The sequence below is a fragment of the Lepidothrix coronata genome, unplaced genomic scaffold (genome assembly GCF_001604755.1).
Source record: "Lepidothrix coronata isolate B3197 unplaced genomic scaffold, Lepidothrix_coronata-1.0 Scaffold31, whole genome shotgun sequence".
In the NCBI taxonomy this organism is placed as follows: Eukaryota; Metazoa; Chordata; class Aves; order Passeriformes; family Pipridae; genus Lepidothrix; species Lepidothrix coronata.
In genome coordinates, this window is record NW_016690211.1 from 8104949 (window position 1) to 8119140 (window position 14192).

The 14192-nt window shown below is 42.2% G+C and overlaps 1 protein-coding gene across 3 annotated transcripts in view; it reads left to right on the top strand.

Moving 5' to 3' along the window:
• Positions 1-1329: 1329 nt before the first annotated feature.
• KIF2A (kinesin family member 2A) overlaps positions 1330-14192 on the top strand; it is a 51293-nt gene continuing 38430 nt past the window's right edge. For all 3 annotated transcript variants that reach the window (XM_017811260.1, XM_017811261.1, XM_017811262.1), the window contains exon 1: positions 1330-1514. In XM_017811260.1, coding sequence (XP_017666749.1) covers positions 1451-1514 — 64 coding nt within the window. In that variant the 5' untranslated portion in view covers positions 1330-1450. The remainder of the gene's footprint in view (positions 1515-14192) is intronic.

Genomic DNA, 14192 nt, shown 5'->3' on the forward strand with positions numbered 1-14192 from the left:
ATTTCTTGACTCTGACTTTCCAGGTGTCATAGTGATTTCAATATGAAACTGACAGTGGGGAGGCAGGGAGAAGAGGTGACACAAGTACGGTGACAGGCTGGCTGGAAGGGCATAGCTCTCAGGGAGGTGGCACTGTGTCAACTGTCATTCCATATTACCCGCTGGTGTGTGGATTGGGGGATTATTTTTACTAGACTAGTTTTTGCTGGGCAAGTATTTAGAGAGTTTGTTGTGATGCTGCTCAAGGTCACCAGAAGCTGTGCAGGAAGGACAATTTTAAACCAGGTAGCTTCATCATGCCAGGAACCATCCTTGGAGGAGAAACCCAAGGGGTGATGTGTAATGTGGTCTGGGGTACAGGAGTCAAGATAGTGAAATGTGGAACATGAAGTGTGGTTTATTTTTATTTGAGCTGTATAAAGGCATGGGGCGGTGATGAGGCAAAGGTCATAGTTTCATAGAATGTTAAGGGGTTGGAATGGACCATAAAGATCATCTAGTCCCAACCCATCCTGCCATGGCAGGGACACCTCCCACTAGGCCAGGTTGCTCAAGGCCTTATCCAGCCTGGCTTTGAAGACCGCAAGGTTTGCCGCATCATCCACAACCTCCCTAGGCAACCTGTTCCAGTGTCTCATCGCTCTCACAAAGAATTTCTTTCTATTATTTAACCTGTATTTCCCCTCCTTCAATTTGCACGCATTACTCCTTGTCCTATCACTACAGTTCCCGATCAAGAGTCCCTCTCCATCTTCCCCATAGGCTCCCTAGGTGGATGGATGCTGTTGATGGGGTGGCCTTCACAGAATCACAAAACATTCTGAGTTGAAATGGTCCCACAAGGATCATCAAGTCCAACATTTAGCCCTGCACAGGACACCCCCAAGAGTCACACCACGTGCCCTTCTTGGACCCAAGCGCTGCTGGCGGACTGGGGAGCAGGAACACTGCTCCTAAGCCGTTCTGCCCGGCGCATGGGCGGCGCATGAGCAGACAGCAGGTAGACAGAGCTATTATATTAATAGATGTGTGCGCGTGTCCCTAAGCTGCAGGGACAGGTCCCGGAGGTGGAGGCTGGCACAGCGGCCAGCGGCTAGGCCGCGCAGGGCAGGCGGGAACGGCGCTTCCCGGGGCTGGGGGGTGGTGCGGGGAGTGCAGTGGGTGAGAACTGAAGGAAGGAGGCCGCACAGCTCCCCCGCCCCCTCCCGCGGGCCGGAGCCGCCGTGACGCGGCGACGGCCGCGCAGGCGCAAGAGCGGCCGCAGCGCCTGTTGTATCCGGCCGGCGCCTTTTCTCTCCTCCCGCCTCCTCCTCCCGCCCGCCCGTCCCGCCCGCCCAGAGCCGCCGCCGCCCCTGCCCTGCGCGGCCTCTCCTCCCTCCCTTCCCTTCCCTCCCCTCCGTGTGCCCGGCCGGCAGCGCCTCTCATCTCCCCTCTTACGCCCCATGAAGCGATGGCAGCGGCCAACTTCGGCAAGATCCAGATAGGAATCTACGTGGAGATCAAGCGCAGCGATGGTGAGCGGGGCCGGGGCGGGGGTAGTGGCGGCCGCGGACCCCCCCTATCCCCTCCCCCTCCTCCCACCCCCCCATCCCGTCCGGGCGGGGCCGCGCTCGGGGGCGCGCGGGGCGGGCGCGGGGGCGCGCGGGGCGGGCGCGGCCGCGCGCGCTGGGGCCCATTGTGTACGCGGGGCTGGGGCGGGGCCGCGCTCGGCGCGCGCTGCGGTTGTCAAGGGAGCGCGGGCGGGGTTGGGGGGACACGAGGACGTGCGGGGGGCCGGGGGTGGGTGTGGGTGGTGTGTGTGGGGGGGGGGCGTTCGGAGCGTGGGTGGGTGGGAGGAGAGCCGAGGAGCTTTTGGCAGGGAGGTGGGAGGGCCTTCGGGGAAGGGATGAGGTGATGGAGGGAAGGAGGAAGGGAGGAAAGGCCTTGGGTGTGAAGAGGTAACTTCTTGTCTGCTCCCCGTGCTCTGAAAAATGACACAACGGTGATGTCCTGGCAGGAATGCCTTTGGACACTTTCATCGCTTGGCAGAAAGCATGATGTTATTATTTCACATGTTCTTTGTGATTAAAATGTAAGAAGAGTGCTTGCTATTTACGCCGGTGAGTTGTCTCCGTTGGGGACCCAGTGTTCTTGCCCAGCATCTCCTGGCAGGAGCATGTGTGGTGCCGTCTGGAAAGACACATAAATCAAGGAGGCGTGTGTGGCGGGTTTAGGGTGCTCAGTCTTCATATTTGCCTCTGGAGACATTCAAAACCCACCTGCACGCATTCCTGTGTCACCTGCTCTCACTGACCCTGACTTGGCAGCAGGGTTGGACTAGATCATCTCCAGAGGTCCCTTCCAACCCTAACAATTCTGTGATGCTATGTGGTAGGAGAGCTGAAATGGGTGGCTGAGTCCACGGCAGGTCACTCATGACTTCAGCTCTTGGATTTGAGTGGGAATATGTCATCTATTCTCAGCCTCTGTGAGGTCTGTGAAGCCTGCTAGACTGGGGTGGGGTTCTGCTGGGATTTTCTGGAAGGTTTTTTTCTCCCCCCCTTGGGTCCAGGAGCTTGCTAAAGAATAAGCAGATGTTTCTAAGGGAGGAATGATCTGAAGGTCAAAGGCCCTGAAGTTAGTATGGCTTTGTCATGAGGCAGGAAAAAAGCAGCCAACAAGCTTTATACAGCTTGTCTTTCTTGTGTCCCATGCTGCAGTTCAACCCTACAATGAAATAATGGTTGGTGTTGGCTGGACACTGTATTATACCCAACCCCTCAATTTCTGCCTCATGGCTTGTCTGTCACGTGAAGAATCTGATCAGTCTGGCAGTTGTTTGCATAACTCCTGAGGATCTCAGTTTTTGTTTTCAGAAAACCTCACAGTAGCAACTCATAAAACTGTTTTTGTGAGGTCTGTGTGAACTTCTAAGAAATGTTACTGTTTGGTTAGTATGCCTTTGGAAAATAAGGCACGAAAATGCTTTGCTTTTCCCCTCTATGGGGTGCACATTTTTTAATGTCAGAAGTGAGTTTGGTAACTCTCGAATATAACAATACTTATTTTCATCACTCTTGGTGGTTTACATATTTTGCCGCATCACTTACACATGTGATGCAGCTCATTAAGTATATTACACATCAGTAATATATACTAGGGGGATGCTCTCATGCCAGTTTCTCAAACTATAGGGTTTTGAGCATTTGTGTTAAGTTGGTCCTTGGGTGAGCAAGACTGCAGATGATGGGTTCTGGTTACTGAGAGGTGTCCTTGTTTTTCACTGGGGCTGGAGGAGATGCCCCATTCTGGCTTAGGCTACTGACACACTTAATGTGTCACCCTCTTCCCATTAAACTGTAGGAGAAACTGTCCTAGGTATGTGGAAGGGAGTATTTTGCGAAAGATATGGAAAGACAGCCAACACTAGATTGCATTGCCTTTCAGGGGGTAAGTTTTCTAACCTCAGCTGTGGTTGCATAGGTGATTGAAATTGATCTTGCTGCTGCTAAACAAGAGGAGGGTCTTGCTGCCTGTGCCTCTGTCAGCTGTAGTGTTCCTGCAGACTCTCTCCTATCCAATGTGGCTAATGACTTTTTTTCTGATGATGATATAATACATCGATTGATGATTTGATTCACTAAACACAGTGGAAAACTTTTGGATGTGCTAGTTTTCTGCACAATTAGTGTGCCCTAATAGCTCACAGAAAGATCTGTGACCACAACAGTATTAGTACGTAGAAAAGGCATGGCCAGGATGACATAGAAGTCTTCAGATATGATCTTCTGATTCAGTTACAGTGAGCCTTCTGTATCTGCTCTATCCAGAACTGTATCCTAGGTAGAATCAGAGCTGTCTGTCATACCAGCTACTCTTGGCTGAGAAAGCACAATTAAAATGGTTTAAGAAACTTTTGGAAAGAGGGATATGTTTGTACGGGCTTTTGTTTTACATGTTGTCTTATCTATAGGGAATCCTTTTTGAAAACTAAATATTATTTTGAGAGGTAGGTATAGTATTCTTTAAATGTTCTTTATTTACCTATTTGCTGCATCCAGAGAAGAATAAAGTTTTACTCTGTTAGTGGAGTCAATGAAAAAGTATGCATTTTTTTCTGTCTACCAGTTGTGTTAAACACTTTTCTGAATACAGAGTTTTATTGATTCCAGATAACTGTTTTTCTTTAAGTAAAAAGGAAAGCTTAAAGAAACACACTCTTTTGGTGAAACGTGAATGTTACAAGTAAGACCAGAACATTCTGGAAAGAAAAGTCATTCTGTCATTTTGACAAGTTCTAATTAGCTTTAAGTGTTGCATGAGAGATTTATTCTAGGACTGAACAGAAAATATTGTTGTACAAAAGAAAGGCATTGTTAGAAGTCATGGCCAAAAACACATGAAAACCAGTGTTTGGATAAAACCCAACATTTTCAAGCACTGATGCTGCAGAGCTGCTTGCTGTGTATGTGTGTGTTTTTTCTCAGTGGGTAAACATTGATATAAATGTTGCCTAGAGTTGCTGATAATATTTCCACTTATAATTGGAATAACTATTTATGTTCATGTATTGTAAGAGTGTATTGAGTGGTCAGCTAGTTTGTTTTTTTTTAATAACTTCTGATACTGAAATCTCAGTAGGTTGCTTGAAATATACGTTGGTAGTCTGTCTTGAAACTACAAAGAACTTCTTCAGCTTAGGTTGCAAATTGCTAAGAATGGACTGCATTTCCACATTTTAAAAATGTATCTTATCACATGGAAGCTAGGAAGGTGGGAGAGAAGCCAGAAGGCACCCACCAGACCCACTGTAATGATCCTGTCCAGAAGATGCTCCTTGTTGAAGTCTAAATATGGGCATTTGTTGACGAATTCCCTTCAGTCAAATAATAATACCCTGCCAGTTTGTGTGTGAACTTAGACCTGTATCCACACCTCTTGTGCTTTATCCCATTAATGATTAATGATGACAAAGACCTATGTAATTACTTGGAGAAAAAATCTTTCACATTTTTTTACTCGTAAATTCAGTCTTTTGCTGAAATAAGATAAATCCCTTCTACCCTGCAGACCTTCAGCAGGCTGATTAATGTTTTGTCTTTACTTTTTCAGTCCTGCTTTGTTCTGTCCATTGCCTCCTCAGACTGTTCCTATTCTGTCTGTCTTTGCATATCTGAAATACTACTTAGAAAGACAGAAAATTAATTATATATTTGCTCATTTTGAAAGTGGGATGGGGGGGAGAGAGGAGCAAATACAGTTCTGGTCTCACTGTTTCAGAAATAATGTACAGGCATGAGAAGAAGGGACATTCTTGTAATTGGAAGAGTGACTGAAGATTTGACTGAACTTTAAAGATAAAGGAAAAATGCTGTATTTTCAAGGATTAACCATCTAATGGTGTAACAAAGAAGTATCATGACTTTGTGCCCATGTTTTTCATAATACAAGAACAGGAGAGCTGTCAGTGTCTGAAAAGGAAATCTTAAAATTGTTAAAGGAGAAAAGATTAAGTATTACCCCATGGAGCTTGTCACCAGAGCAGATTGAATCTAGAAGCATAACAGAATTTTAAGAAGAATGGTAGGACCATCGAGTTTTGCACTAAAAGCTAGAAAAGTATACACCAGCAACTGTAAACAATAATATCTGTTCTTCCTGAGTCTGTAGTTTAAATAACTTCTAACTGATGTGAGATAGGAAGAAATCTTGCCCGTGGCTGTGTTATTTTTAATTGCCTGCTTAAGAATTTTCTTCATTTGTCTCTGAAGCAGCTGGAACTGGTCACGGTCAGGGATAATCCATCCAGTCCAAAAACCTACTGGCAGCTCCTCTCTCCATCATCTTGCCAAAACATCATGGTAGCTGTTTTTACCTTCAAGCACAAATGAGACTACATTTTTGCAACAGTCAGAGGTCTAATGTTTTTCTTTAAAATCCGACTACTATGAAACTTGTGTTTCTCAGAGTTGAGAGGTCCACAGCATCCTCTCTCTTCTGGATAATCCTGTATGATGTGATCTTCAGGTACAACTCCCAATAGCAAGAACAATTTTATAGCAGGATAGAAGGTTTAATGATGCTATAAAAATTCTGTTCAGATTTGGGTAATCACCCTATTTTACAAGCTCGTGGGGAGAGATTTAAATGGTAATGTGCTTTTACTCTTTCCTTTGGTGACATACATCTCTTTGTTCCCTGTGATTAATACTTTTCCATTACCACATTTAAATCATTTAAGTCAATTGCCTAATCCCTATGTTAGCCATACAGACACACGTGTCTTTGTGCTTCCATAGTAGCCAGAACACACCCAAGGTTTCAAGTCTGCTGTTCCTGGTCCAGCATTTAGGCTTACTTATCTGGTGTAGGTTCTGATTGTTACATCCAGAGTTTCTGGAGATTGTTCCCTCAGAAGAATTGACCAGGAGGATGTGTTAAATTTTCTGTGTCATATTTGAAATCACTTTTTAGCATTCAGCTTTCATTAAGCAGTAAGTGAATTTTCACTGTAACTCACAGATTCTCAGATATTTTTGTAGGCCTTCTGTATTTTGTATAAATAGTTTTTTTGAATGACAAGAGTTGAGTCCTAATCTTCAGAGAATCGTCTCATTTTTGTTCCATAAATATGTTTAATACAGCATTACATACAGAGCTGTATGTGGCAACTGGAATCACACAGCTTGTATTGCCTGTTTTTCCCCACACTAATCATGTTGTGGGGGAATCTATCCTTTGTTTCCATTTAAAAGGTAAAATAATTGTTCTTTTCACCCAATCTCTGTAATGGCCTGTTACGTTTAATTCTGTAGTAAGTATTTAGCCATAAGATGGTGCTGACTGTGTCCGATAACCTGGAAGTGTGCTTTGTTCATATCCCCAGAAGATACCACGATCAGTCAGTTGTGGCTTAGAACATCCATAAACCACTGATTTACTAGAAGTCAGTGAATTCATCTGCCATGTTAAATGCTTTGCTGAAGTGGATCCCCCTTTGGAGGTAGAACAGAGGGCTTGATATTTGTCTCTTGTGCCACTCTTCACCTTTCCTGGTAATTTTTCCTGGGAAACGGTGCAACCACAAGTAGTAGTTCTCAGGGAGAGTGTTACAAAGATGATATTGCCATTGTTAAAAAGTATTCTGCGGAGCTGATATTACTGTATTTGTATTTTGGCATTGCTAAATATGTTAAACTTAGATTTTACATCTGTTAGACAAAAGGCAATAAAACTGTGTGGAAAATGACATAAGATTTGCCTTTCCTGGAAAAGAGAATGAATTTTTTAAGCTATGCTTATGTTTGTTTTTTTTTAATGTGCGTAGTGCACTTCATCTTTTACATGAGCAGTACATGCATAAAAGACTTCTGATAACTCTACTATTACTGCCTAAATTCAGTTGTTTCATGTTGCTAGAAACCAAAGTGAATTTTAGAATTGCTTAGTTTAAAGGAGTAGGTAGGAGTTCTTGAAGACAATTCTGTACTGTGTGTCTAACCAAGACTTTTGATGACCTTTTTCAAAAATGTGAGTTAGCAGTTAGATTTAGTAATTAAGCCACTTGATCAGTTTTTTTCTTTTTTTTTTTTTTAATTGGCTCTTGTTTGACAACATTGAGTCTGATACTATATTTGGACTCTTGAAAGATGAATGAGGAACTTTGTTGCTTAAAGGCTTCAATGTGGTAGTAGAGTTTTTTATTTTGCTTTAGTCATATAAATATGCTTTCAGAGTAGCTTATTTTTTTTACTAAGAGCAGTTCCTGTTGCATCAGGCATAAGTGGCTTTTGGGTTTCCCAGGCTTGTAAAGGGAACTGTTTGTTGCATGCCCTGCTGCTGGTGTAACACCAGCAGACACCCTGCAAAGCTAATTGATCAGTCCTAGTCAGTAAGAAAGTGACTTGCAGGTAACTTGCAGATAACAAAATAGTCTTTTGCTTTGTTTTCATTTTTATGAGTGTGGTAATGCTTTTCAGATGGGGGAATGTTACTTGCTTTCAAGTTATCAGTAATCCGATTGAAGCTTTGCCAAGTGCAAGTTTGATGTTCTCATGACTCCCATCAGGCACTCACAGCTCTTGTGTAATTCCAGATATCAGAAACGTGAGTATTATCAGTTGCTTCTGTTAATTACGGGATTGTTCTGAGAGTTGCCTTCAATGGATGAACACACTGTGAATGGAGGGAGACCATTCACAGAAAGGGTGGTCTTTGTTTAAAACTTAATCTTTAGAAGAAGGTAGGTAGCATACTTGTGCCCTTGCAGGCTTTAGAAATTTTGTTGCACAGGGCTGCACATTTTGCAGTCACTGAAAAGCGTTACTTTTATCGGATGACTGAACTACATATGGAGTTTGAGGAGTATTTCCGACTGATCTATAAAAGTGTTTGCTAGAGATGCAGGCATTGCATAGTGATGTCCTGATGAGGATCTCTGGCTCCAGGAAGATGGCACTAGAAATAAATTCAGTTTGAAAAGCACATGCACACTTAGATTTTTGAATACTCAAAATTTCTGATCCCAGTTTTGATTGTGTTTGCTTGTACTTCTGTATTTTTATTATTTGAACTTCACTGTCGATTTTGACATTTTAGATTGGTAGGAATTCAGGTAATGATGAGCGAGGTGAATATTAATCACAGCCAGGTGATTTTAAAGTTACAATTAGCTTTCATCAAACACAGAAGAATTAAAACATTGCTTAAAGTTTTCTTGTTCGTTTAAACTTTTAGAATTTTGTTAAGCTAAAGTACAAGCTTTAAATTTGCATGAGAATAAAGTTGTCTCAGTTTTGACCAGGAGCAACAGTTGGCAGCTCTGTAATGAATTGAGTTATGGCACATGTTCTTACTAAATATAATATTTTTAAACAAAGGGGGAAAAAAGCCCCAGCAAACAACAAACCATTACGTGACATGTGGTTCATGAAAGGCAAATGGTAAAAGGATGAAATATCCCTGTGGCCAATTTGGGTCAGCTCTCCTGGCCATTCTTTCTCCCAGAACACAGAAAACTGAAAACTCCTTGATTTAGGGTAAGCACAGATTAGCAACAACCAAAACATCAGTGTGTTATCAACATTATTCTCTTACTAAATCCAAAACACAGCAGTGTACTGGCTACTTGGAAGAAAAATAACTATCCCAGCCAATACCATAGAAGAACAAACTTGGATTGAATCTAATTTTGCTCCTAGACATTATAAATGTATTAAAATTTATACCGAACTCAGAGGGCCTGAATCTGCAAAAATATTTAACAAAGTATTCTGGAGAGTAACTTTGAGAAGCAGTTTTAAAGATTTACAGAAGTTGCCTGCATAGTTGTCCTAAAGAACTCCATCATCATCATCATGGCTGGGCTTCGCGAACGAAGATTTGGGAAGAGCTCTACCCACGTTCGTTGCAAGCACGTTGGTGGCTGAAAAGGCCAATAGGAGACAGGCATGTCCGGTTGCAGAAGGCACAGCAGAAAGACTCCTTAGGTGGTATATTCTGCAAGGCACGATTCTTTCTGCATTGCCTTTTCTGCTCAAGGGTGATCCTGTGTGCTTTCTCAAAAGCATCAGCAGCGTTATAGATGGTGTGTCTCCAGGCCTCCTGATTGGAGGCCAGAGTAGACCAGTTATGGTGATCAATATGGCCAAGGCTGAGATGTTGTTTTAGGGAGTCCTTGTATCTTCTCTTCGGGGCTCCTCTCATGCGGCAGCCAGTGGCAAGTTCACCATAGAGTAGGATCTTAGGGAGGCGGTGGTCCTTCATCCTGGAGACATGCCCTGCCCAACGCAGCTGCATTCTCAGCAACATGGCCTCAATACTTGTGACTGCTGCTTGTTCAAGAACAGATGTATTGGTCACATAATCTGACCAGTGGATGTTTAGGATTGTACAGAGACAGCGTTGATGGAAGCGTTCTAGGAGTCGCAGGTGGTGGCGGTAGATGATCCATGATTCAGATCCATATAGGAGAGTAGACAACACTATGGCTTTGTAAACACTGATCTTTGTGCTTTTCTTCAGGTGTTTATTTCGCCAAACTCTTTTATGAAGCTTTCCGAAGGCACTATATGCCTTTGCTAACCTGTTGTCTATCTCTCCATCAATCTTACTCCAAGGAACTGCAAAAAGATGTCAAATTATATTTAGTTTTACAAAACTCTAAAAAAATTTATATAAGACATTGAAGTATTCCTGAAATTAATTTACAAGTTGTGAACTCATGGGACAGTGGGAATGTCATTACTGGGAACTGAATGAAAACCTTCACTTATGCCAGTAAAAGAAAAATGTGATAGAGGACAGAAAATACAGTTGCGTTATACATTAATGTCTTGTTCCCATTTGTGTAAAGTTTGCATCTCTCATTGCTTAAACTTTCTTAAATATGAGAACTGGAGGGGGTTCATGTGGGCTATGGAAGGGACCAGCGGGCATTTGAAAACCTTGCAGGAATTTTGAAAATGGGTAGATTATTGTTGTTTTCATTTGGGCTTTTTTTTACACTTTGGAAGGGATATTGCTATGTGAATAGATTAGATTAAGATTACTTTTTGAAAAGTGAATGAAAACGTTTTCCTTCTCTCCTTATGAGGTTTCTACTGAAGTTGAAGAACCTTGTGGTTTTATGAACTTTGTGAAGTGTTTTTGTCTTTTTGGAGGTTCCTTACCACTTATAGTACTTACAAATAAACTCACCACTACTATAAGAACTAGTAGAGGATCAGATGGATGGTTCATCTAACGCAACAGCTGTTGAAGAGACTATTTAGGGAAAGGAGGTCAGCCTTGCCACTGTCCAGTCTTTGTCTTCCTACACTATTCAAAATTATATCTAGGATATTATAAGTACAACTCTGTCTAGTCCTATTAAATAACCATTTATAGACCTATTGTATGTGAATTTATTGAATACCTTTGTTACCAAACTTACACTGCCTCTTGCAGAAACAAGATTGAGAGGTTCTTCGCTGCTTGCTGCACAAAAAGTACATTACCACTTTTATCTGTGCCTTAAGAGACTTCTTCCAGCTTTAGTGTTGCAGGATGAGGTTGTCCCTTATGGTTGTTAAGTGCAACCAATTCCCAGTTTTTCCCTCAGAAGTGAGCAGTTACTTGCCTTAATATTGTAATTTTCTTTGTCGTCTTATTTGTCCTTCTCTTAGCTTCCTTTAATTTCACTGCATGTTTTTTGTGGTGTGAAGACTAGTGTCACAGTACTTGAGATGTGGATGTACCTAAGATTTATTTATACTTTGAAAATAATACTTGCCTTTAAGTTTTACCAGCTTTTTTTGTCGTTACAGCTGCATGTTTAGTCAATGATGTTTTCAGAGAACTGTGTCAACTTAAGGAGCTCTTGAGTTGTAACTTCTAGTTCCAGCTTCAGTGTCATGTACCCATAATTTAGATTTGTTTTCTCTCGGTGTGTTACCTTGTCTTTGTCTATGTTGAAGCTCATCTGCCATCTTTTTCTGTACTCCCTTATTTTTGGGAGGGCCTTTTGAAATCATGTCATCTGACTACTCAAAAAGCTGTCTTGCCAAAGGATTAGATGGTGGATTTAGTGTAATTCAGAGTGTAACTAAACACCAAGCTGGAAGATGATGTGTAAGTTTGCAGCTACAGTTTTGAAAGGCTTATATAATAAAAGAAAACAGTGCTTCATTTTCCCAATGCCTCCTTTATTAGTACTTGTTTGCATGTAATCTTCTTGTATAGAGGATTAGAATATTTTATGATTTGCGCTGTTCCAACTGTGAATTTATCTTGCACCTTATTTTAGTCTAGTGTCCTGGTAGCATGATCATTCTCAGTGCACATGTGCTAGTTCACTTCCAGACTCACATCTGAGTGAACAAGATGACCTGCCTCCAACCAGTAGCCTGAACTTCTTTGACTAGTTCTCAAGAATAGACCCGAACTGCACCATTTGTCTATCACTATTTGAACAATCCTTCTGTATTTTAGTAAGCATCATACTTTTATATTCTTGTGCCTGTCCCTGGGCGCGCAGCACATGCTCCTATTCATGCTCCTAAAAGCATCATAGTGGGAGGCTGCAATGCAGTTTTATCAATTTTGTGTAGGTCAAGGCAAATTAAGAGCTCTTGGTGCTCTAGGCATGCCATTTGGGACCACAGGGTTGCACTTGTAACAGAGATTTCAGTTCATATGAAAAATGGGCTTTGGACATGTATTTTCTGATCATCTCTTACTTCCTCATGCTATTCTTTAGTTCACTGTGAAAGTAACCATGGAGCACACCAAATTCCTTTTGTATGAAATGTAGCTGGAGGGTACACTCAAGATATGTATATGATGTCCTCTGAAAAAGGATGTTCACACTGTGGTGCTAGACCCTCCCAGTCCCCTCCAAAACACATGTTATGAATATCTGATCCCCAGCACCACCTGCTTTGCTCTGCTCCTGTTGCAGCACTGTGCTACTCACTGCCATAGACAGAGCTGGGGAGCCTGGGCTGAGCACTTAAAGCACTGCACATTTAATGTGCCATGAATGATGCTGTCCCAGGGAAGTTGTGGGCATGAAGCAACCCCATACCAGTTGTCTTAGGGTTTCTGTCCATAGTGTGGTCTGAAAAAAAGGCACAGAGGTGATCTCCAGGACTTTCTGTTACAACCTCATACTGCCTGCTGCTTGATAATGAGGAGGTTGTTCATGGATTATGCCATGGCTCAGTAAGAGTGTGGCACAGTCTACCTTGACAGCAAGTCCTAGATCCTTGTAGGAGTTTCTTCCCTTCCCCATCACAAAGAGAAAGACCATTGTGGTACCCCAACAACAAAGCCAACAGAAGTGAGTAAAAAGATTTTGTATCATGTCCATTTTGTGTCATGTCCATCACATTGACATCCATTTCAGAAGTGATTACAGCTCATCCTGTTTTATTTTGCTCTGAAGCAAATGGAAAAATTACAAATCTAATCAAATCATTCTAGGAACGTACAAACATTCTAGGAACGTACAATCATTCTAGGAACGTGCCTTGACAAAAAGAAGTAGCAAAGTGGAGGACAAATGCTAAAGTACTTCTAGTCTCTGTGTCCCAAACTAGCGTGCTAGAGATGGAGTAGGTAAACATGATGTTGAATTCTGGAGCTGAGTATGGGGTGACATGACCGAAGCTTGGCCCTGCCAGGGCCAATATGGGAGGGGCTTTGTGCAGCATTGTATCTCTGAATTTCAGTAAACTGTTTAGTAGAGTATGAAAAATTATTTAGGTGAAGCTTAACATGAGAAAGGTAGTGTGTTTAAGACAGGGGACGATAACATACCTAGTAATTTTTAACTAACAGCATACCTTCTGGGATCAGTTTTGGGACTGTCTGCCTGTTTTTTTCCATCCGTTAAAGTTATTAATTCCTGAGAAAGTAACACTGTTTTTGGGAAACTTCATTACCATGTTAGTGTGTGATTATCACCTCTGTGGAGATGTATGTCTTGAAGGAAGATGAGGAAGTACGGAATGAAACAGCTGAGGTAAAAAGTGACACAAAGTGAATGTGCTTTTGCTGTAGATTAGGACATCATAAACTGTAAATGGCAGGTGTAAAACTTTGATATTCTAGCTAATCACAAAGTAGGTGTGGACTACAGGGTGCAGTGCCAAGAGGAAAAGTGAGTGCCATTTCAGAATTATTGTAATTTGTCAGTGAGTGCTCCTGTGGAAAGTGATCTGGAACTTTTCCGGGATATTGCACCTCCTCCTTAACAGTTTTGGAAAAGCAGATACTTCTAAAAGACTGAAACAGGTAGAGTTAGTTCTTGTATAGGTTTGTTTGTACAAGCCATAAGAAAAGCACAGAGTACTAAATGACCGCAAACACATGCAATCTGTGAAAATATTTGTGTATATTGACAGCCAGGTGCTAGTGCAGCTTTTTGGGTGAATAGCAGAGGCACTACTTAATAACGTAAAAGTGAAATGTATTCAGTTTATTGAAAGTTTTCTAGGGGACTTATGGTATGTGTTAGATATGACCAGACAGGTGCTTCCTTCCAAATACCTTTTTCTGTGGGTGAGTTAGTAAGTAAGTAGAGAACTTAAAAATGATAGGATGACTGGCTTGGTACAGCTGAGATAACTTGCTGGTAAATATCTACATATCAGTGCATCTGTTGGCCATCATGGTGTGACAGTTATGAATTCAGCTGCTTTAGAAACACCTCTCCTCTCTCTGACGCTGAC